General features: G+C 54.0%; 2 protein-coding genes across 11 annotated transcripts in view; both read left to right on the top strand.

The window, feature by feature from the left end:
• The first annotated feature begins 1,424 nt into the window (after nt 1-1,424).
• On the top strand, nt 1,425-19,603 carry TPD52L2 (TPD52 like 2). 10 transcript variants are annotated; one of them, XM_059704987.1, is made up of 9 exons: nt 1,425-1,585; nt 4,532-4,677; nt 6,872-7,020; nt 7,902-7,961; nt 11,518-11,619; nt 14,916-14,942; nt 16,064-16,105; nt 17,231-17,279; nt 17,417-17,798. In XM_059704987.1, the coding sequence occupies exons 1-9, from the start codon at nt 1,567-1,569 to the stop codon at nt 17,420-17,422; spliced, it is 600 nt and encodes a 199-aa protein (XP_059560970.1). In that variant the 5' UTR covers nt 1,425-1,566; the 3' UTR covers nt 17,423-17,798. The 10 variants fall into 10 exon arrangements, with proteins under 10 accessions (XP_059560970.1, XP_059560967.1, XP_059560969.1 ...); XM_059704982.1 differs by lacking the exon at nt 17,417-17,798 and adding an exon at nt 17,805-19,603 and having other exon boundaries at nt 1,427-1,585; XM_059704984.1 differs by lacking the exons at nt 7,902-7,961; nt 17,417-17,798 and adding an exon at nt 17,805-19,603.
• DNAJC5 (DnaJ heat shock protein family (Hsp40) member C5) overlaps nt 17,259-21,163 on the top strand; it is a 34,376-nt gene continuing 30,471 nt past the window's right edge. Inside the window, exon 1 of the mRNA XM_059704993.1 lies at nt 17,259-17,279. The gene's annotated coding sequence lies outside the window, so the exon portion shown is untranslated. The remainder of the gene's footprint in view (nt 17,280-21,163) is intronic.

The raw sequence follows: 21,163 nt of genomic DNA, 5'->3' as shown, positions 1-21,163 counted from the left end.
CTCAAAGTAACAGGTGCACACCATGTGGCATGTAGCTGCTGGCCAAGGTAGTGTGGGCCCACCGGCCCATGCTCCCCGCCCCCCTCCGTCTCTTGGTGCTCGCCCCTTCTCCTCCTCCGCCCTCCCCTCTGAGCCAGGCCTGGGCTAGGCCTTGTTCCTAGTTCAGGGATGTAATACAGAACGAGAAATAAGCCCTCTGCTCACCACTATCTGTGATGCAGTCACTTCTTTATTGTCTGTCCTGAACTGTATGAAGCAGGGACTACTTGCTGTCCCCAGTCTGTGGGGTCAGGCTGGCCAGGGTGGGTTGAGCAAGAAACTGGAAAAACTGAAAAAGTCAACTGGGGCAAACACATAGTTGACAGCACCAGAGCAGGACACGGCCATGATGCACCCTGGCAGGTACAAGCAGAGGTGGATACATAGGTGACCTAAAGTACCAGAAAGATGCCTGTGGGAGGTGAGTTTTGAGCTGAGTCAGGAAGAGGAATTAGCTGAAGTAAGTGGCTTCCATGCCTGGGGATCAGAGTGGCTTGGCTGGAAGTGGGGAATACAGTCCTGAAGAGTCAGATCCTAAAGGTTTTGAATACCATTTAAGGATTTTGCTTCCAGGGGCGATTAGGAAATGAAGAAGGGAAGCGGTGGGGCTTGTCTTTGGGGGACTGGTTGCCTAACGGTTGCATACCTCTCGTTTGAGAAGTTAGGCAAGTTAGACGCTTGTTCCAGAGTCTGCTGGAAGCCCCTCAACTAGCTGAATGATCTTGGCAAGTTACTCCAATCTCAGTTTACTCATCTGTAAAGTGGGAGCGCTCCCCCTGGTTCACCGTGTGCATGTGACAAGCTAAGGACACGGGTGCACAGGGCCGGCGGAGGGCATGCACGACGCCTGGTGAAGGCGGCAGCGTTTGCAGGGCAAGAGGACATATCACAGTCACGCCTTTTTCTGCTCAACTCCCATACCCCCACCCCCACCCCAAAAAAATCCCCGTAAATGTGCGCACTAAAAAAGAATAACAGACCGGGGACAAGGCTAACCCCAAAGTCAGGAGATCGGGCCTCGGAGGGATCGCAAGCGGTCTGAGTCGGATCCGTCAAGCTCTGGCGTTCTTAGGCAGCGGGAGGCACCCTCGAAACCTCCCAAGGGCCCGTGAGAAGGGTTCCCGTGGCGCCATGTTGGCTAGTCTCCCCACGTCCCACCTTCCCCGGGCTCCTCCGGACCGTTCTACCTGGCGTCTCACTGGTGGAGTTGACCTGGGAGGGATTTCCTCAGAACCCGGCTCCCTTCCTGCTTCGCTCGCAGCCTTAGCCAATCAGGTTGGAGTAGATGAACAGAAACAGGACAAGACAAAGCCCTTATTGGACAGCGCTGGTGGGGGCGGGACGAAAGCAAAGCACGCGCCAAAGCGGAAGTGGGCCGACGCATCGTTGATTACGTAATGCCACGGCGGCTGTAGTGGTTCCGCTGGCTGGTGTGTGCGCGGCGAGCGACTCTCAGCGCGGCCCGTTCGGCTCCTGCATCCGAGATCCCCGCCGCGACTCCAGCTGTGGCTGGGCCGCCGTCTGAGCATGGACTCTGCTGGCCAAGGTAGCTGTGGGCCCGGCGCCTCCGCCGCCTACGGGCCCGACCGGCCCACGCCCCACTCCTCCCCGGGTCGGGTCTCGCACTCTCGGTGCTCTCCTCCGCCGCCCTCCCCGCGGCCCCTCTCGGCTCCCGGGCGCCCGACCGCGATGCTCTCCCGATCTCCCGAGGGTCGCGGCGTGTGTACGCCACGCCCAGCTTGGACCGCCGCGAGGACGGGTTCCCGGGCACCTTCCCTGGTCCCCAGAGTTTCGGGCATCCTCGTTTCAGGCAGCTCTCCTTACAACCCCGCCGATGCCCGCCGGGTCGGCCGTCCCTGGTCCCTGAGCTGGGCCCTCGGAGTCACTCCGCCGAGGCCTGGGCCGAGCGGTGTGCGCGGCTCCCGGGGAGGGGAGGGGAGGGGACACCGTCCTGGCCTTCGGCGCAGCGCCCCTTGGGCGACCACGCTCTCGGAGCCCAGCCTACCTAGAGGTGGTGCAGGGAGGGCGGTGCAGCGAGTCAGGGCACCCCAGTTTACCTGACCTGTTTCCGGAGAGACCCCCTCAGACCAGCTTGAGATGGCCGCTGGAGGTTAAATCTTTTAGAAGGCGGTAACCAGTTGGTCTCCCATTACGGTTCTCTAGCGAGGGGATGCTCCATTTCTGTTTACATAACTAACTACGCTGTATAATTGCAGGGTGCTCTTCTACTGGTTGACCTTATCAGCATACGAATTAGACATTACTATTTCTGGATTCTGATACTGTTCTGTAGGTTTTCCCACTTATGACGTCTGTTTACAAAATAGTTGAGCGTCAGAAGTTAACCATCACAAGCACTGGGTTCTGATCATGAGAATGACAGGCATTCACTGAGCACCTACTGTGGGCCAAACACCATACTAAGCCTGCTTCTCAAATGATCTTTTTCCGTTTTCAGAGTAGCCCTTTGAGATTGGTGCTGGCATTGCTCCCATCTGCAGAGGGTTATGCAGGCTTAGAGAGCTGGGGCTCGCCTAGGGTGAAGGACCCCCCACCCACTGTGGCTCCAGCCCCAAGCTTATTCTCTGTGCTGGCATGCTCCGTGGGTGCCCAGTTTCTACCTTGGGATGGGGGATTGACTTCCATGGGATCAAATTTTAGCTTTATTGCCAGAAACTGTCCAAGGGCGTTCATTTTTTTTTTTTAATAGAAGAGAAAAATTTTGGAAATTTTAAGGCATTTACTGAATTTGAGTAGTGTCAGTATAGTGGATGCAGTGATGAAGTAAAATTATGTAGGTTGATACCAGTTAAAATTCAGAATCTGTTGATTTAAAAGTGGATATGCTTTGTTTTGTAAATATCTATTGAGTACCAAGGAAGAGCCCAGCTGGAGCTGTGTGGGTGGGCATGTGAAGGGAACAGGACAGCTGGCTAAGTGGAGCATCTTTGATTTTAAGTGCATTCCATCTAATTTTAGCAGACTCTGGCATTTCTACAGTAGACAAACACTTTTACTTCTCTCTAAACTTCATGCTTTTTAAAAATATTTATACGTTTTTATTGATTTTTAGAGAGAATGGAAGGAATATAGAGATAGAAACATCAATGGGAGAGGAACATCATCCATCGGCTGCCTCCTGCACACCGCCTACTGGAGATCGAGCCTGCAACCCAGGCATGTGCCCTGACCAAAATTGAACCATGACCTTCTGGTTCATAGGTTGACGCTGAGCCATGCAAGCCAGGCAATTTCGTTTACTTTTATTTTGTTATTCTTGTTTTTTAAAATATTTTTAAAATATTTTTTAATTGATTTCAGAGAGGAAGGGAGAGGGAGAGATAGAAAGAAACATCAATGATGAGAGAGAATCACTGATCGGCCGCCTCCTGCACGCCCTTTACTGAGGATGGAGCCCACAACCTGGGCGTGTGCTCTTGACCACAATTGAACCTGGGACCTTCAGTTCTTAGGCCAACACTCTATCCACTAAGCCAAACTGGCTAGGGCTAAAATATTTTTATTGATTTTAGAGAGGAAGGGAGAGAGAAATAGAAACCTCAATGATGAGAGAATCATCAATCGGCTGCCTCCTACACACCCCACACGGGATCAAGTCCGCAACCTGGGCATGTGCCTGGACCTGGAATTGAACCATGACCTCCTAGTTCATAGGTTGACACTCAACTACTGAGCCATGCTGGTCGGGCTCTTTTACTCTTAAAGGTGTAAGACACCAGACAAAGGCTGTTTCTTCACAGTGTGGTGTTCAAAGGGAAGATGTTCTCAGTGCTGATGGTATAAAAGTACTAAATGACAATCATGTGGTCAGAGTAGGAAAGAACTAAAGTAGATCTCCTTTTCCTTGTGTGATATCTTGTAAACTTTCAGTGCAGACAGGAAGATGCACGTAATAAGGAAAAATAGTGGCTGCAGAAATTTGAACCTGATCTGGGTGTAGCGGAGGAGTGTGGAGGCATGCTATGGGTCCTTGCTGAGGGGTGAGGTCCAGTGTGAACGAAGGGCGTTTCTGTGCTGCCGACTCCCTGCAGGGCTAGACAACTGACATGTGCTCCTTGCATGTAATTGTAGCATGGGCTCTGGCAGTTCAGTTGCTTGGAAAGGGGCGCTTGTGTTTACAGCCATATTGTGTTCTTTTCCTCTAAAAATGGCAGATCTGTTAGATTGGGCTGCCTTATAGCAAAGTGCTCCGCTTTGGAGATAGTGTTCTCGCAGGGGAAGCAGAGGAAGGGTATGGCTGCCTTGCACTAGCGTTTCCAGGCCCTGAAGCAGCATCTGGGGTGGTCTGGGGTGTGGCTGCCCTCAGGCAGATGGACCAAACCATCTTCACAAAACCTTTCAGAGAAGAGGCATTGTTAGTGTCCAGTCCTCCCCCGCCGCCTGTCCTTTCACCCTTTCTTTCTCCTCTGTCCCATGGACTTCTCCATAACTTCTTACTTGGCGCTTTCTGGCCTTGTTTTGTCTCTGGCAGATATCAACCTGAATTCTCCTAACAAAGGTCTGTTGTCCGACTCCATGATGGATGTCCCTGTTGACACGGCAGTGGCTGCCCAGACGCCTGCTGTCGAGGGTCTGACGGAAGCTGAGGAGGAGGAGTTGAGGGCCGAGCTCCTGAAGGTTCTGTGTCTTGGCGGGCTGGCCTGTGGTACCATGAGTCGAGGCCCCCTTAGGCCAATGAGGGCAGAGTGCTGGCTGTGCCCTGGAGAAATGGGGTTATCCTGAGGCCCCACAGACACTGCTCTTTGGGGCCCCGGCTTGTATGTACCCAGCCCCTCATGGGTGCTCCAGGGGGAGAATGTCCACACAGGCGCAGCTGCTCTGAGCACACCACCACGGGGAGTTTCTCTGTTGGAGTTAACACAGCCGTGGGCAAACTACGGCCCGCGGGCGGATGCGGCCCGTTTGAAATGAATAAAACTAAAAAAAAAAAGACCGCACCCTTTTATGTAATGATGTTTACTTTGAATTTATATTAGTTCACACAAACACTCCATCCATGCTTTTGTTCCGGCCCTCCGGTCCGGTCTAAGAACCCATTGCGGCCCTCGAGTCAAAAGGTTTGCCCACCCCTGAGTTAACACCTGACATTTTCAAGACCCCACCATCTTACTGCCTCTGGATCTTAATTTCTCTTTCAAAAACACCTTTTTGTAAAAAGTACTTAATGTGATCTTTTTAAAGTGAGAGTTCCTTAAGAGAAAATCGGAGTTGAGAACAGAAGCCTCTGAGTTTAATTTTTATACCAACTAATAAGAGGGTTTCTTTCCACTGTGTGATGCAGAGCCTGGTAGTGACTCAGTTGATATTCCAGAGTCTGGGGAGATGGTCTTGTTAATACCTGACTGTATTTGTCACAGGCTTCTGCTATGTCTCCAGAGACAAGCCCCATCTTAATACATCCCAGGCCCAGTCCTAGGTCTGAACAAAGCTAGTTGTACAGACCAATCTCAGCCCCAGGACCAGGTTTCAGATCACAGGAAAGCATGTGGCTGTTTCTGAATTGAACAGCGATTAAGAGAGAAGCAGTAAGAAGTCCAAGGACATGTATGCTTTGTATTTTACTTCAAATATATTGGCATTGAGACTAAAGCCACCAGGCCTTTTTCAGAGTTGGATCGCAGAGTGGAGTCACTCTTGTGTCACTTAAAACTTTCAACTTTCATGTTCCCAGGACAACGTGATCATGTGCCCCAGAGCCCTGTCAGTCATTACACCAGGGGTGGAGTCTTCTGGTCACTGGTTGTACCTGACTGAGTGACTGGTAATAGTTTGGCCTTAGGTGATACTGTGTTTGTAAATTATTTCTTGTTTCAACTATTTTCTAAAGCAGAATATAGGGATATTCAGGGCTCTACACTGTTTTTAGTGCCTTAATCCAAACAAGCACTTTTTAAAGAAAGGGGCTTTTTTAGAATAGCTGTTCATATAGGAGCTGGAAGTGCTGAGAGCTCTAGTAAGGTTCTAATGGATGCTTCCTTCTCATGTCACTTATTCTTTCTTTTTTTAGAAAATACTTTTATTGAATGTTTAGAGAGAGGAAGGGAGAGTGAGAGACAAAGAGAAACATCGATGTGAGAGCACAACATTGACCGGCTGCCTCCTGCACGACCCCCACTGGGGATCAAGCCCCCAATCTGGGCATGTGCCCTGACTGGGAATTGAACCAGCAGCCTCTCAGTGGATGGGACGACGCCCAACCGAGCCACACTGGCCAGGGCTTTTTTTTTTTTTTTTTTTTTTGAGACCTGAGGAGGTTCAGGGTTCTCTGTTACTCAACTCAAATTACCTTAAACACAATGGCGAATTTACTTTTGGCTTGTGTAACGGGCTTTTGCCAAGGCCTGCAGCTGACCTCAGGAGCACAGATACTGTGATGGGGCCGGTTCATGTCACCTGGGTTTCTGGCCATCTGTCTGCTCTGCTTCCTTCCTGCTGCATAAGGAACCCCCCCCCCCCCCCCAGATGGGGCTGGCTGCCAGATGTTCCAGCCTCTGCTGTCCAAGCCCAGAGGCAAGGCCCAGAGGAAAGAGGGCCTCCCTCCTCTGACCCTGTGCCCAGCCCGGGGCAGAGCTCCGGAAGGCCTTGCTCCGTCTCCCCCCGTCAGCATGGTGATCGGCAGCCCCAGCAGAGCCACTCGGCTTGGGGGTGAGACAGTTCTGCAGAAGTTGTGTTGGTACCAGATTTCTGAGATGTATGTTTCTGTAAGGGGACAGTTCTTAGATAACTGAGGAACCTCACATCGCATTGTATGAGGATGTCAGTCACTTCCTCTGGTAGTATAGCTAATCATGTCAACTTCGTGCTTATGCAGGTAGAAGAGGAAATTGTCACCCTGCGCCAGGTCCTGGCGGCCAAGGAGAGGCGCTGCGGAGAGCTGAGGAGGAAGCTGGGCCCCTCTGCTTCGGAGGGCCTGAGGCAGAGCCTGTCCAGGAGCTGGCGCGACGTGCAGGTCTCGAGCGCGTAGGTGCCTGCTCTGCGGCAGGGCGCCCTGGTGGTTGGAGAGCGAGCACAGCGTGGTGCCTCTGTCCTGTCGACGGGGTGTTAGTCCTGAGGACGAGGTGCCTCCCAGGAATGGGGACCAAATGTGCCTGTTTGGAAGCAGCCAGCCAGGGGCCTTGCCACCTTGACCTAGCAATTGTCCTCCCACTGATTCTGCTCAGTCAGATGTTTTGTAAAGGGTGGATGGACACACAGCTAGTTGTCCAAGTGGAAATCGACAAGAATATGTTTCGGGTCCAAATTTGAGAGCACACTAATGAGGTCCTTGATGAGACTGGCTTTGCTGTGGTCCCCAGAGCTGCGCGTCTGCTCGAGTGGACGTGACTCCTCGTGACGGGTGTGATCACAAACGTTCCGCTCTGACCTTGGACAGGGCAGCTACGTGGCTCCTCTGAAATGTATCCTCCAGGGTGGGGGTGAGGAGTGTCTCCCACTGTCTGAAAGGCCTGTCCCCACAGGCAGAGTCACTTCATAAATCTCACCTGGAAAAACCCCGTTTCTGTCTTAGGAAAGCATAGCTTCTGAGCCTCAAAGGGTGACTGCCACAAGTGTTTTGGGGCCACAGGCTGCCCTTCCTGCCCTCACAGCAGTGTTCCCCAAGAGCCATCGTAACATTGAATGACCCTTGGCCTGACGGGAAAGAACTGGTTTGTTCTGTCGCCTCCCCTGCCCCCACCAGGGCGGCATAGCAGGGTGCTAAGCAGAAGCAGCCCTGTCCTCTGGTCGCAGACGTTCTGTGCTCCTGCCAGTCAGTTCTCCATTGGCCCTGGAATTTCACTTGCAGTTTGAAACCTGAGTTGAAAGTTTTTCTAAACAATTCACCATAGACTTTCTGTTTTTAGCTATGTGAAAACTTCTGAGAAACTTGGAGAGTGGAATGAGAGAATGACCCAGTCGGACCTGTGAGTGCCTTTGCCATCAGCACCTCCCTCCCCTCTCCTGCCAATACACCTTTCAGGGGCAAGCAGGCTGTGTGTGCTGGGCACACACCTAGTTGTGTTTCCTGGCTATTTCGTATCGTTTTTTCCCTCTTCAACACGAATGGAATGACCCTCACACTGTGGCCACCAGACCCCACAGAACTCCTCTGCCTGCACCGTCCCTTGAAGAAGAGCCCCGGGCTGGCGGCAGCCTCTCCCTCAGAGACCCCTCAGTGTTCCAGGGGGCACGTGGCCGGGTGCTGTCTGCACCACATGGATGGGGGCTCTTTGTTTTTGTCCTTCCTTCTGCAGACCTGGCTCCAGCTGCTGGGGTCTGTGGAGCTTCCCTAGTACGTAGATGTTCTTCAAGTCAGGGTTGGTGTAGGCCGTGCCTGTGGGATCCTGAAGGAGTCCCCTTGGTCCGAGAGGCACCAAGCTGTCAGCCACACAGAACGAACAATGCAGAATACAGAGCAGAGCTCTGGTGGAGAACCACGGTGATGTTCTAGCTGAGATCCTTCAACGAGATAGAGCTTCATCAGATCATAGCTCTTTAAGCCAAGTGGGCAGTGTTTAGGAATGGTCGTTCTCTGATATTCTGTCTTGTTCAGAAGGAAGTACTGTCATGGTTGCCAGCAGAAAGCCCGTTAGTGTTGGGCTGAAAGAAAACAGTTGCTACCCAGCCTCTCCTGGGGTGCCTGGGACCCCAGGTAGGGTAGCTACACATGAAGCCTGTGCAGCCTGGTGTGCTCAGGGGACTCTGACTATGCCTGTTTTCTGCTGTTTGTGCAGCTTGGTAGACAGCTGGTTGTGGCGGTGGGTGTTGTAGCAGCGTGGCAGTATTCGGTGATTCAGTGGCTGTCGCCAGACCATTCACAGTGTAGACTTTATCAGGAAATAGCCTTTGGAGACTTCGGTGCTGCTCTGTAAAACCAGCCAACGCACTGTTTCCAATAACTACAACTCTCACTCCCGGGAGAGGAGCCCGTGGCTCTGGGTGTGGACATGTGTGGCCAGCAGCATAGCCTTTTCATGCATTTCACCAGGCAGTGGCTGTGCCCCCGGAGTTTCGCACGAGTTCTGCTGGGAAAGTTGTCAGATGCTTCCAGGCTGAAGGCATTTCTGCAGTGACTGCCCAGGAGGAAGGCCACAAGGCCTGGGGTGGGGTGGCCGTCTCTGGGGGAAGGAGCCCAGGGGTGCTTGGCCAGAGCCCCCAGGGTGTCACTGCAAGATAGCTGGCCCAGTGTCTGAAGGGCAAACGCATTGCGGGGAGCCCGTCTCCCCGACTGTGGGTCTGCAAGTCCTGCTCATGGAACCGTGCTGGAAGGAAGCAGTTTAGGTGCTACTGATCTTCTGTCAGCCAACTCCTCCCCGCCTTTTTTAACATTTTTATTGATTTCAGAGAGGAAGAGAGAGGGAGAGAGAGAAACATCAAGGATAAGAGAGAATCATTAATTGGCTGCCTCCTGCACCCATGTGCCCTGACTGGGAATCGAACCGTGACCTCCTGAGCCATGCCTGCTGGGCCCTTCTTTAAAAATATTTTTTTTATTGATTTCAGAGAGGAAGAAAGAGAGAGAGAGAGACACATCATTGATGAGAGAGAATCATTGATCGGCTGCCTTCTGCACGCCCCACACTGGGGATCGAGCCTGCAACCCAGGCATGTGCCCTGACCAGGAATCAAACCGTCATCTCCTGGTTCATAGGTTGACTCTCAACCACTGAGTTGAGCCGGCTGGGCCATTGGGTTCTTTTTATAGGTAGATCTTAGCTAACACCGTACTGAGAGGGCACCAGGTGAATTCCGTAGTCACAAGTTAACTCAGTATTGTCACTGTATTGAGTTTTTTGGTTGCAGGTGACAGAAAGCACAGCTAAGGGCTGTCAGTCTAAGGGTGTGGAGGTCTTGCCTGTCGAGAAGCCCCTGTTCCAGGCCCGCCGACCAGGGCTCCCGCGGAGCACGGGAACCTTCCATTCTCCCACAGGGGCTTTGTTCTCAGCTCCTCCTCTTTGGTGTGAGGGGCTCCCAGCAACAAGGTGGCCCACTGTGGGTCTCCTCGGACTCTTGCTGTGGCCAGGAGCGGGGATCTCTGGCCGGCCAGACCTGAACTACCTGCCCAGCCTTGTTGAGGGTGGGACAGCCTCCAAGGGAAGGTGCCCCAGAGGAGGCTGGTGTTTTTCGGGATTCTATACCATGTTTTCCTAAAAGGTGGAGGTGATTCCCAAAGTGGTGCTAGCCAGGCTGCATAGACTAGCGTGCAGACATGGTGGGGGCTGACTTAGCTGGATACAGACTCTGCTCGGCCCCCAGGCCTGTCCCATTGGTCTCTGATGGGGTGGTGCCCTTGGAGTCGCCCACAGGATGCCCTCTTCGTCACCAAGGACTCAAGGCGCAGGCCCACGCTTTTCTCTTGGGCTTCACTTTCCCAGCTTGGCCTCATGAGCACAAACAGAGATTCTGTAAGGCTCTTTATTTTTTACTAGAGGCCCGGTACATGAATTCGTGCACTGGTGGGGTCCCTCGGTGTGGCCTGCAGAGATCGGGCTCCAGCTCGCGCCCCCAGCCTTGCAGCCCCGCAGCCATTCCTGGCACCCTGCTTTGGCCTGGCACTGCCCCCTCACCTGCTCCACCATCCCGCTGTGGTCCTGCTCTTGTCGGGACCCATGGGGCCAGCAGCGCCTCCACTGCCAACACCACGTCACCGATGCTCGCCATCTTCCATGCTGCCCCCCTGGTGGTTAGTGCACGTCATAGCAAGCGGTCAAATGACTGCCCGAGGGAACAGTTTGCACATTAGGCTTTTATTATATGGGGTTTTTTATTTTTTAAAATATTTTTATTGATTTCAGAGAGGAAGGGGGAGGGGGAGAGAGAGAAACATCAAAGATGGGAGAGAATCATGGGTCGATTGCCTCCTGCACGCCCCACACTGGGGATTGAGCCTGCAACCTGGGCATGTGCTCTGAGCAGAATTGAATCCGGGACCCTTCAGTCCACAGGCTCTATCCATTGAGCCAAACCATCCAGGCCAGGCTCTTCTTTAAATCCCCCGCTTGAGACTGTTGGCTTCAGCACAGCCCAGGGTGGTGACATTGTCCTCCGCATTCGCTGTTCCGGGAAAGGCTGGGCTGAGGCTGTCTTCTGAATTTGTAAAGAAGTTGTGTGTCCTTCATCCCCTTGCACTTGGGCTTCTCTGAGTGCCTGCGGTTCTGGTGCAGAAGTCTGTTTCTTGCAGATAATCTATTAACTCTTTTGAAATGAAAGCACTTCCTTAGGTGAGCCTTGGGTTGGGGGTGCTTGGGCAGGCACTATGAGTTCTGCCCCAAAGAAGCTCTCGAGCCATTCCTCCACCGGCCGTGCTGTGGGGGGTTGCTCTCCCGCCTGCCATAAGTGCTTCTTCGCCTTGGTTGCCAGTCTTGCTGGACCCTGAGGCAGGTCTTGGTGTGGGTGGCAGCTCCAGGCAAAGATGCTGTCAGGTTCGAGGGTGGTGGCTGCCCCTTGTGTTTGGTTGGGTAACTGTGCTTCTTCCTCCAGCTACAAGAGGACTCAGGAGACTCTCTCTCAGGCGGGACAGAAGACTTCAGCTGCCCTGTCCACTGTGGGCTCTGCCATCAGCAGGAAGCTCGGGGACATGAGGTAAGAGACCCCTCTGCCCCAGCCTCTCCACCCTGAGGCCTGGACTGGTCAGCTGAGGTTTTGGGGATTTTAGATCTCTTAGAGGTTCTGTGGGGGGCCTGCTGAGCCCCAGGGCTCAGGTGCACATACCTCAGCGGCCGCCCAGCAACCACAGGTGTGGCCACGCCAGCCCCCAACCAGTCGGTTCGTGGGCCTGCGTTTGCAGTGTGTCTGCTCCCGTTGGCTGCCTCTTTGCCGTTTTGTATTGCTCAGGGGAGGTGGTCACTGTGCCATTGGCTAACTTCTGGTGCCTGGCTTGGGTAAAGGCTGGTGCTTCTCTTTGAAGTTCCATGGAGAGAGAATGACTACAGCCTAGAGGTCAGCACCTGGGTGGGCGCCAGGACATGTCCAGGACAAGCACGGTGTCTCCTCAGAGTGTGTGCCTAGGTCTCAGACGGTGTGGCCACTGGCCAGGGCCCCAACATAATGTTCTCTTGAGGCTGACCAGACCCTCATAGCCACCAAAGGTGCTTCTTGTATAAGACCTGGGGGCCAGGGAGTGCAGAGTGGCTCGGGCACTTGGTGACTACCGGGCAGCACCCGCCCCCAGCCTGCTGGCTGTTCCCTCTGCCTCCTGATCTGGCCCTAGGAGCCAGAGGCCAGGGTGTGAATTCTGGCTCGGCCCTTGGCAAGGCCTCTCACTAGGAGTTATTAGGACAAGATATGCATCACTGAGTCATGGGGGGAAGTGCGTGTCATCGCCAGCGCTCTTGGTCTGACCCCACACTTGGGATCGGGCCCCTCACTTCTTCATTTCAGAGAATGCCTCCCCGTAGCCCCCATCGCATCCTGAGAGAATCACTGGGTGTTGTTGCCCATGGGTTTGGTGTATTGAGTGTGGTGTTGGCGGTCCACCACACTCTGACCCTCACCTCTACCTGCTTGAGTTAGGCATTTCCCCGGCTCACAGGCCTGTCAGTTGCCAGTTAGCAAGAGGTGAAGACATATTCTAACAACCCTGGGCCCCCAGCCCAGCAGAGGACGGCTTATGCCAGAGCCCTGTTCACTTTTCTTGTTTGTTTTTGTTAGTCCTCACCCCAGGATGTTTTTCCCTATTGGTTTTTAGAGAGAGTGGGAGGGAGGGAGGGAGGGAGAGAGAAACATTGATGTGAAAGAGACACATTGATTGGTTGTCTCCCACACACACCCCAACTGCAGGGCCGGGGATTGAACCTGCAACCCAGGTATGTGCCTTTGATCAGGAATCAAACCTGCAACCCTTGGGCATCAGGCTGACATTCTATCCACTGAGCCACGCCAGCCGGAGCCCTGCTCACCTTTTATTTCTGTTTGTTTGATATAATAGTCCTTTCCCAACTTAATTTTGAAAAATGTCAAACTTCTGGAGAAGCTAAATAACTGTAGGCAGTCTGTGTGTTTCTCCTGTGCCTGAGGACTGCGCCTTCCCACGCTGGGGTTCTGGCTGCTTCCTAGGTAGTGGGGGTTCCTGTGGGATGATGCCCTATGATGCATGCCTTGCCTACCGTGGCTGTGATTTGGGCTCAGGAGGACTCCCCTGCTTCGGCTCTGCGCTGTCAGCAAGGAGGGTCTGTGGGGATTGCTCCCATAGGCTTCACACTGAGCTGCTAGTACTCGACTGGGTATGTTCCTGTAGGGAGACCCGTTTGAGATGAGGTGGGACGCCGGCACTGCTGCATTCTGGGATGCCTGCTTTGGCCACCTGAGCCGTGCTGTGGTGAGCCCGGTGACGGAATGTTTGTGCCCCTGGTGGCCTGGCCGCACCCCCAGGGCCTGCCGAGGGGCGCGCCCTCCCAGCCCTGGAACGAGCGGCGGGCAGGTCTGTCCGTTCTTTCCTCACGTGCGGGTGCGGTCACAGCATTGAGGGAGAGTAGGCGCCGCTGCCTGCGTGCGCCTCCGCTGGCTTGTGCTCCTCTCCTCTCCCTGTGGGTGTGTTCAGGGCGTCCTGGGGCGGCATCCGTGGGGAGGGCAGGGCTGCTTCCATGGGCAGTGCTGCTCTGGGAGGACTGGCATGTCCCTTTGTCTGCTCAGAGAACTGGGATTTGCCGCTAACTTGTGGCGTGGCCAGCAGTGAGCAGGCTTCTTGTCGCAGTGACACCGGGTGGCTCTGTGCGTGGCCTCCTTCCCTGCACCTGCCGTCTGTGCAGTCTGAGCATCGCTGTGTGTGCCTGGGCCGGCGGGGGCAGCCAGGTTGAGTTTAAGGTGCCTGGAGGGATTGACCTGTTTGCTGGTGTGTCTCACCCTGTGTTCCATGGTGCTGTGAGCACTGACCCTCAGGGTTTTTGATGTGTCCCTGTTGTCTCCCTATGTGGTCTCAGGTGGTTGAGGCTGAGGCCCATTAACTTCCCCAGTTTAGAGGTTGAGGTTATAAGTTCACCACTTCTTGAATGAAAGTCAGGTTCAGAGGTTTGCACCATGAGTTTGGGGCTAGGTGATCCCTCACGGGCCAGTGCATTGAGATGTTCAGGGCCAGGTCCCCCAGGAAGCTGCCCTGTGCTGGAGTCCACAGTGCTCCTGGCCAGGCCTGAGACACCTTTGCGTGCCCTGGGGTGTGAGGTGTGGTGGTGCGAAAGGGGACTGGATTTAGGTCAGGGGTCAGGTCTCCACCTTTTCTGACACTAGCTCTCCACCCACAGAGAGGAGCTGGCCCTGCTGCCCACTGAGCGGTAGGGACACATCAGGCCCTGTGACTGCACATGTGTTGCTTCCAAAACGACTTCCATGTTGGGGCAGCCTCCAGAGTGGAGGCGGCGGCCATGTCCTTCCTGTGCCCCATCTGTGGGCCCTGCTCATTTCTGACCCTGCTCAGGCTTCCGTTATCCATGGTGATGGACCCAGAGTGCGGAGGACGCAGCCCGCGGGTGCCCAAGGCCTGTTGCCGTGTGTGCTGGTTTGTGAGTGTGCAGCGTGTCAGCCGAGCGCGGTGGGCTCGGCCTCAGGTGGCGGAACTCAGCGGGGTTATCTCACACGTTTGCACTGCTCCACTCCTTGGGGCTTTTTCCTTCCAACCTCTAAATGGGTACAGGCACGTGGGTCCCCCGTACGTGATCGCATCCAGGAAGGCAGAGCCATGGGCTGGGAAGTTTGCAGCGTGTGCGTGAGAGAGCAGCAGCCTCCTGGAGCCGGGCTCAGGAGCCTGGAGGTGGGCGGGGCGCTTGTCTGCCCTGCCCGTGGGTGTCCAGGCCAGAGGGGGTTCTAGAGCTGAGTAGAGGGTGGGGCAGGCATTGACCTCCCTTCCTAACATTCGTTTCTTGTTTCTTCCTGCTGCCATCTGTCAGGGCGCGTCCTTTCTCACAGTCCTTTAGGTAAGACCGACGCTAGACACACCAGTGCACAGCTTCTCTGCTTCAGGGCAAGTGGGCTCTGTCAGCCTGTGGGAGGCTGTGCTGGACGAAGGTGGCGAGGGGCCGGGAACTGCCCAGTGCGGCCCCTGTCCAGCACAGTGAGGCTTCTCGAGCTGTGGTCCCTGAGGGTCATCACTGGCCATATGGTTGGTGCAGGGACACCTCCCAACAAAGACGTGTTCATATCTGGGCACTGTTGCTGGCCTATTCCAACCAACCCGCGGAGTGTGTCTGTTTAAGTCCTTTGTGCGTCATTGTTGTCCCTCCCTCAACCCACCTCCCCCACATTTTAGTCCTGTTCACGTGGGAGGGTTGTGCTGACCTTGGGCTGTCGTGCTTTCTGCATCTTGTTTCCCTTGTGTGTTTGTTTATAAATATCAGAGAGAGAAAGGGAGAGAGAAACATCAATGATGAGAGAGAACCATCCATCAGCTCCTCCTGCATGCCCCCTACTGGGGATCGAGCTTGCAACCTGGGCCTGTGCCTGACTGGGTGGGAATTGAACCACCGGCCTCTTGGTTCGTGGGTTGATGCTCAACCACAGAGGCACGCCGACCGGGCGAGTTTCCCTCGTTTATGACTCGAGAGCTCTCTCTGCACCAGCGCAACATAAGCCCAGTTCAGTGTTTCCGACATCGCTCTAGGTGCCACCAGCACTCCGAAGTCACACACTCTTCTGGACCCCAAATTCAGAACTATCTGTGATTTTAAGTGCTTTTTACTTGAAGCACTTGGACTTGGTTGTTTTTCTTTTCTAAAGTCTTTTAACTTGCTGTGAAGTCAAGTAAGGACATCTGACACCGTTTGTACCAGAGCTTTTCTGCTACCGCAGGCTGAGGTCTCCGGCAGCAGCGTGCCCCTCGGGGGTGACTTTGGTGGGGGAGGAGCTATGGGTCCAGGTTTCCTCCAGGTGAGGGGCCTACAAGGCTTCATGCTCGTTCCGATTGTGCTGGGGGAGGGGTCCTGCCACCCTATTACAAAGTTGGGTTTCTCCGTGGTCTGGGCTGAGGAACCTGTGAGCGCTGTTCTGTCCTCACCTTAACTCTTGTTTCCTTCTCTGCTTTTGCCATGCTTCCAAGCAGCAGCTACTCCATCCGCCACTCAATAAGTATGCCCGCCATGAGGTAATGTGTGCTCACGCCTGGAGCTCCCAGAGCTGGGTGGGGACGTGGGGAGCAGGTGGCTTCCCAGACCTCTAAATGGATTAGGGTTAGGAAAGACCCCTCCGAGGCCAAAGAACTAGTGGGGTATGCCAAATGGGGCTCCGTCTGGAACTTTCCAGGACTGCCTGCAGGGTTGGGCTAGGGAAGGGCAGAGGCTCCAACACCTACCTGGCATCCAAGAGACTACAGGTGTCTCCAAGTCTTTTTTTTTTTTTCAGAGAGGAAGGAAGAGAGATAGAAACATAAATGATGAGAGAGAATCATGGATCAGCTGCCTCCTGGCACGCTCCCTACTGGGGGGTCAAGCCCACAACCCGGGCATGTGCCCTTGACTGGAATCAAGCCAGGGACCCTTCAGCCTGCAGGCCAACACTATCCACTGAGCCAAACCAGCTAGGACTCTCCACGTCTTTTATGAAGAATTTTTATCTGCTTTGTGGCCAGTTTTCTCCTGCTTGCTCTGCGGTGCAGCCTTGGCTCTCAGCAGAGCCCCATCCTTGTTACAAGACTTGCAGCTGCCACACCACAGAGCCGTCTGGGAGTCCTTAATGGGCGGGTGGTCTGCAGAGCCCAGGGGCAGGTGGCTCTGAGCAGTGAGAGGAGCTGGGTCGGACCAGGCCAGCTTGCTTGCTCCTCTAGCCTCCTTACCACCCTCTTGTCCTAGAATGCCTCCTGTTTTTTTTCTGGCTTCGTTCTAAGAGAGATGAGTGTGAAACCCCAGCACAGGTGCATTTACCAGTAGGGTGGGCAGAAACGGGCCCCATGTTCACCCGCTGCCCAGGGGTCTGCAGCTCACCCATGTCCAGTTTGGGTCTCACCAGCTGGTGGCATTCAGGTCTCTGTCCCTGTGGCTGGTGAGTGTGGCTGACCTGGTTCTGACCTGGTGCCGCCTCTGGAGTGACCTTGGCTGGGTTCTCTGAAGGCGGTGCCCCTCCCCTTCTTCTGTCGGGTCATGTCTTTGCAGTGAGACCTCAGGATGTACTCAGGGGTCTTTCTGGAGGACAACCCTAATCCTGAGGCCCTTCCAGTTCAGGATGCAGCACAGCTGTGGGCTCCTCCTGACTTCTGCTCCCTCTCTCTTTGAAGGAATTCTGCCACCTTCAAGTCGCTTGAAGACCGAGTTGGGACCATAAAGGTAACTACCTGGGTCATTTGCTTCTCTTGTTGGGGTGTGACTTGTCAGGCAGACTGACTAAATCGTTGTAGACTCCCAGGCAGTTGGCAGTTGTGGGAGCTAACACTGAGGCCCTGTTCCTTTCATAGTTTCCCCAGAACTAACACTGCGGTGTCACAGCCAGGATGTGACATGGGCACCTCAGGGTAGAGAGTGGTCTCTTCCCAAGACCCTTCACGGTTCCTGCCCTCCGCCTGCCCTGCCCGGCATCCACTGATCTCTTCTCTGTTTCTGTAATTTTGTGACCCAAGAAAGTCATAAGTGGGACTGTTGGTGTGCTGCTCTTGGGATGGGTTCCTGTCACTCTGCAGCGCTCTCTGGAGATGCGCCCAGCCTGTTGCCGTGTCAGTGGTGTGTTCTCTCTTGCTAATCAGTGTTCACGGTTTGTGAACTTGTGTAGAGAATTGAACACCATAAGTTCCCGGGGCTGCCTGGCGCTGTGGGCTCTGTCTCAGGTTTTCCCTTCTGGTCTTTTCCCGTCTGTAGTCTAAGGTGGTGGGTGGCAGAGAGAATGGCAGTGACAGCTTTCCCTCCCCGACCGAGAGTGGCGACAAGCCCCTGCCTGATCACGCGCCCTTCTAAGCCTGAAGCAGCTTTGCCGGCGGCGGAGCCAGTGCAGGTACGCCCTCCTCGCCACGACAGCCACTGCGCAAGGGAGCACCAGCAGCTGCAGGAGGACATGGAGCGGCTTTGAGGACAGTCATGCCATCACATGTAGACGTGGCCCCTGCACACGCATGACTTAGAGAACAGTCTTGTGTACAGATGCTTCACACTAAAGTCGTAGATGCAACCGTCACTGTGCCATCCTTCCTGGGGCCAGGAAGTGGGCGGGGCGGGGGCAGAGCCACGTTCCCTTTGGCGATCTTGTTCATCAGCATGTGGAAACCAGGGGAAGAGACAGGTGTAAAGTAGTGGTATTTCTAAACTCCTCCTTCCCTGTGCCACAGAAGGGAGCGTCTTCCAGAAGCCCCATCTGACCCACAGTTTTTATTTCAAAATGCTAACCAAGAAAACTGTCCATTTCCTAGATCCTCCAAAAAGAAACTATCAGCTGCCTCATTCTTACACTAATGATCTAGCTTTAGCAAAAGCAAATTCTTTATTTTTTAAATGCAGTGGATTTTTCAAAATTTAATATTAAGCAAAACAGCTTTAGCCTCATCGTTACAAGATTATTTGTTAGGACTGGAGCTAAAATACAAGCCTTATATCACCTCATGCTTATTTGTTTATAATGTTTTAATATATACTAGTGAGAGTTCTTTAGTGGGTCTGACACTGCACGGAATTCTGCATCTACCCGAGGGGCCGGATGCCTGCGCCAGAGGTGTGTTTCGTTTCAGCAGCGTACTCCCAGTGATGGAACTCGCTCTTCTCTCAACAACTCTGGCAGCTCCTGCTGGCCAGCAGGCTCCTGGACCTCAGGGGGTGGGGATAGGAGTGCTGCCACACTGCCCTCATGGGCCAGGCCTGACCAGGCGCAGCTGGCACGTCACTGTCAGTGGCTCCAACTGTGTTTGCTGTTCACATGGCCAGGAAACTCGAGAAGTGCATGGACCCTGCAGAGCGGGGCTGGGCGGGGTGGGTCAGCTGGACCTCTGCTGTTGCCTTTTCTTTTTCTTTTTTTTCCCCCAATATATTTTATTGATTTTTTTAAAAATATATTTTATTGATTTTTTACAGAGAGGAAGGGAGAGAGATAGAGAGTCAGAAACATCGATGAGAGAGAAACATTGATCAGCTGCCCCCTGCACACCCCCCACTGAGGATGCGCCCGCAACCAAGGCACATGCCCTTGACCAGAATCGAACCCGGGACCCCTCAGTCCACAGGCCGACGCTCCATCCACTGAGCCACACCGGCCAGGGTTCTGCTGTTGCCTTTTCTCAGGAGCTACCAGCTGCCTTTCCCATTTGGAAGCTGCCACACCCCAGCAGCCTCACCCAGGGCCCCAGGTGTCGGGTGTGTCTGGAGGGGCAGCTTGTGCCTTCCTGGTTCTTAGTGGCCCAGGCCTGGCCTGCCTGCGTGTGATGGGTGCACCCCCCCGGGAGAAGCCAGCAGCTCAGTGACTGTTTTGGTAGACTGTGCTCTGGGACCTGAGTGTCTGCTGGTCACCTCAGACACTGGGGGACTGTGGTCCACCTAGTGTTCTTTCTTCATCAGAATCTCAGACTCCTGGTAGGAGGCAGGAGGCCGGAGGCAGGGCTACAACTGCTTTGTCTTTTCCATAAAGTAAATAACGGGTAATTTGCCAATAAAGCATTCCTTCGGGGGGAAATGAACTTAAATTGTGTGGTATGTCTTATTTCATACAGAAAGGTGATGAAAGAGTGGCACAGGAACTAATAGGCATTCCTGTTGTCATGGGCCTGCACCCTAGGGGGCGGGCAGGGAGGAAGTAGGTGATCTCAGATACAAATTGCAAACCTTCTGTGCTATAAAGAAAACTGAGCACTGAGAACATAAAGAATAAACCTGTGGGTTCTCTGGGGAAGGGGCGTGGAGGCTGAGGGGGAACTAGCCACGGTACAGATTGGGTCCGGACTGAGCTGCAGGAGTTGAACAAGCAGCCAGGATTCGCTCCATGGAAGGAGGTGGCCTGAGAGGAGTGCTGCTTGGGGCCCCCAAGCACGCAGCTGCAGTTATCAGCTGGTGCTGAGCAAGGCAGCCACACGCACCCCTTGGGCAGGTATGGGGGGCTCACTGAGGAAGATCGGGCTGTTGACCTATCCTCGCAACCCCACTCTAGAGCTGGAACCACATGACAAGTACATGACAAAGTCGAAAGAGGAGCTGAGGGCACAGCAATGTCTGGTTAGCAAACAGCTGCCAAGGCAGACCTGCTTCTAATGGGGACTCAAGTGATATGAAATGGTGACAAGGCATGCTCAGAAACCTGCCTGTTCCCTTGCCCACCCCCCACCCCCCAGCCTCTGGGACTATTATTACTTATTTGTCCAGTGTTTCTTCGTGGAAAAACAGTGTATTCTCATTCCCTTCCCCTTCTTGCTCCAAAGATGCCACACACAGTGCCCTTACTGCTGCGCCCTAAGTGCCAGCTGCACCCACCTCCAAGGCCCATGTGTGAGCCTCCGTTCCTTGCTGCCCGCTGCTTGCCTGTGCCCATTCCTGATGTCTTGGGTGTCACAGTAGGAAACGCCTTTACTGGAAGCATTAGACTTTTGGGGTCAGAGAGCCAGGCTTGCCCCAGATGTAACAGCAGGAAAAGTTGGTGGCTTCCAATTATCTAATAATCCCCAGCATGACAGTCCGTTACAACAGCTGGTACCGAGGGCAGAGAGCATATGGCTGCCAGCAGTCAGCATTCATTTATGTTGGAAGTGGGTTTCACATAGTCTTTGTTAAATATTTTAATGGCCTGGAGCCCTGGCTGGTATGTTCAGTGGTTAGATCGTTGGCCTGTTCACCCAAGGATCACGGGTTTAATTCCCAGTCAAGGACACAGGCTCAATCCCTGCCCCGGTTGGGGTGGTGTGGGAGGCAACTAATTGATGTCTCACATCAATGTTTCTCACCCTCCCTCCCTTCCAGCCACTCTAAAATCAATGGAAAAATATCCTAGGGTTGAGGAATAACAAAAATAAAAAACGGGCCGGGGGGGAGGGGGGAGCAGGGGGAAATGACCTGGGCGTTAAAGTCTGCTTTTGTTGGGTGCAAGGGTGAATTTCACGCGGACCCAGTCCTAAAGCTGCATTTCATTTGTTGCGGAAGACGGCGTTTCCCTAGATGACTGACCTGTGTGAGATGAGCTTTGAGAGTTTGGAGGCGGAAGTGGTGAGGTGGGTGGAGCAAAGGGCACCACTGGGGCTGGTCTTAAAGGG

The sequence above is a fragment of the Myotis daubentonii genome, chromosome 8, assembly GCF_963259705.1.
Source record: "Myotis daubentonii chromosome 8, mMyoDau2.1, whole genome shotgun sequence".
Lineage (NCBI taxonomy): Eukaryota > Metazoa > Chordata > Mammalia > Chiroptera > Vespertilionidae > Myotis > Myotis daubentonii.
This window is presented reverse-complemented; position numbering and strand designations above follow the sequence as displayed.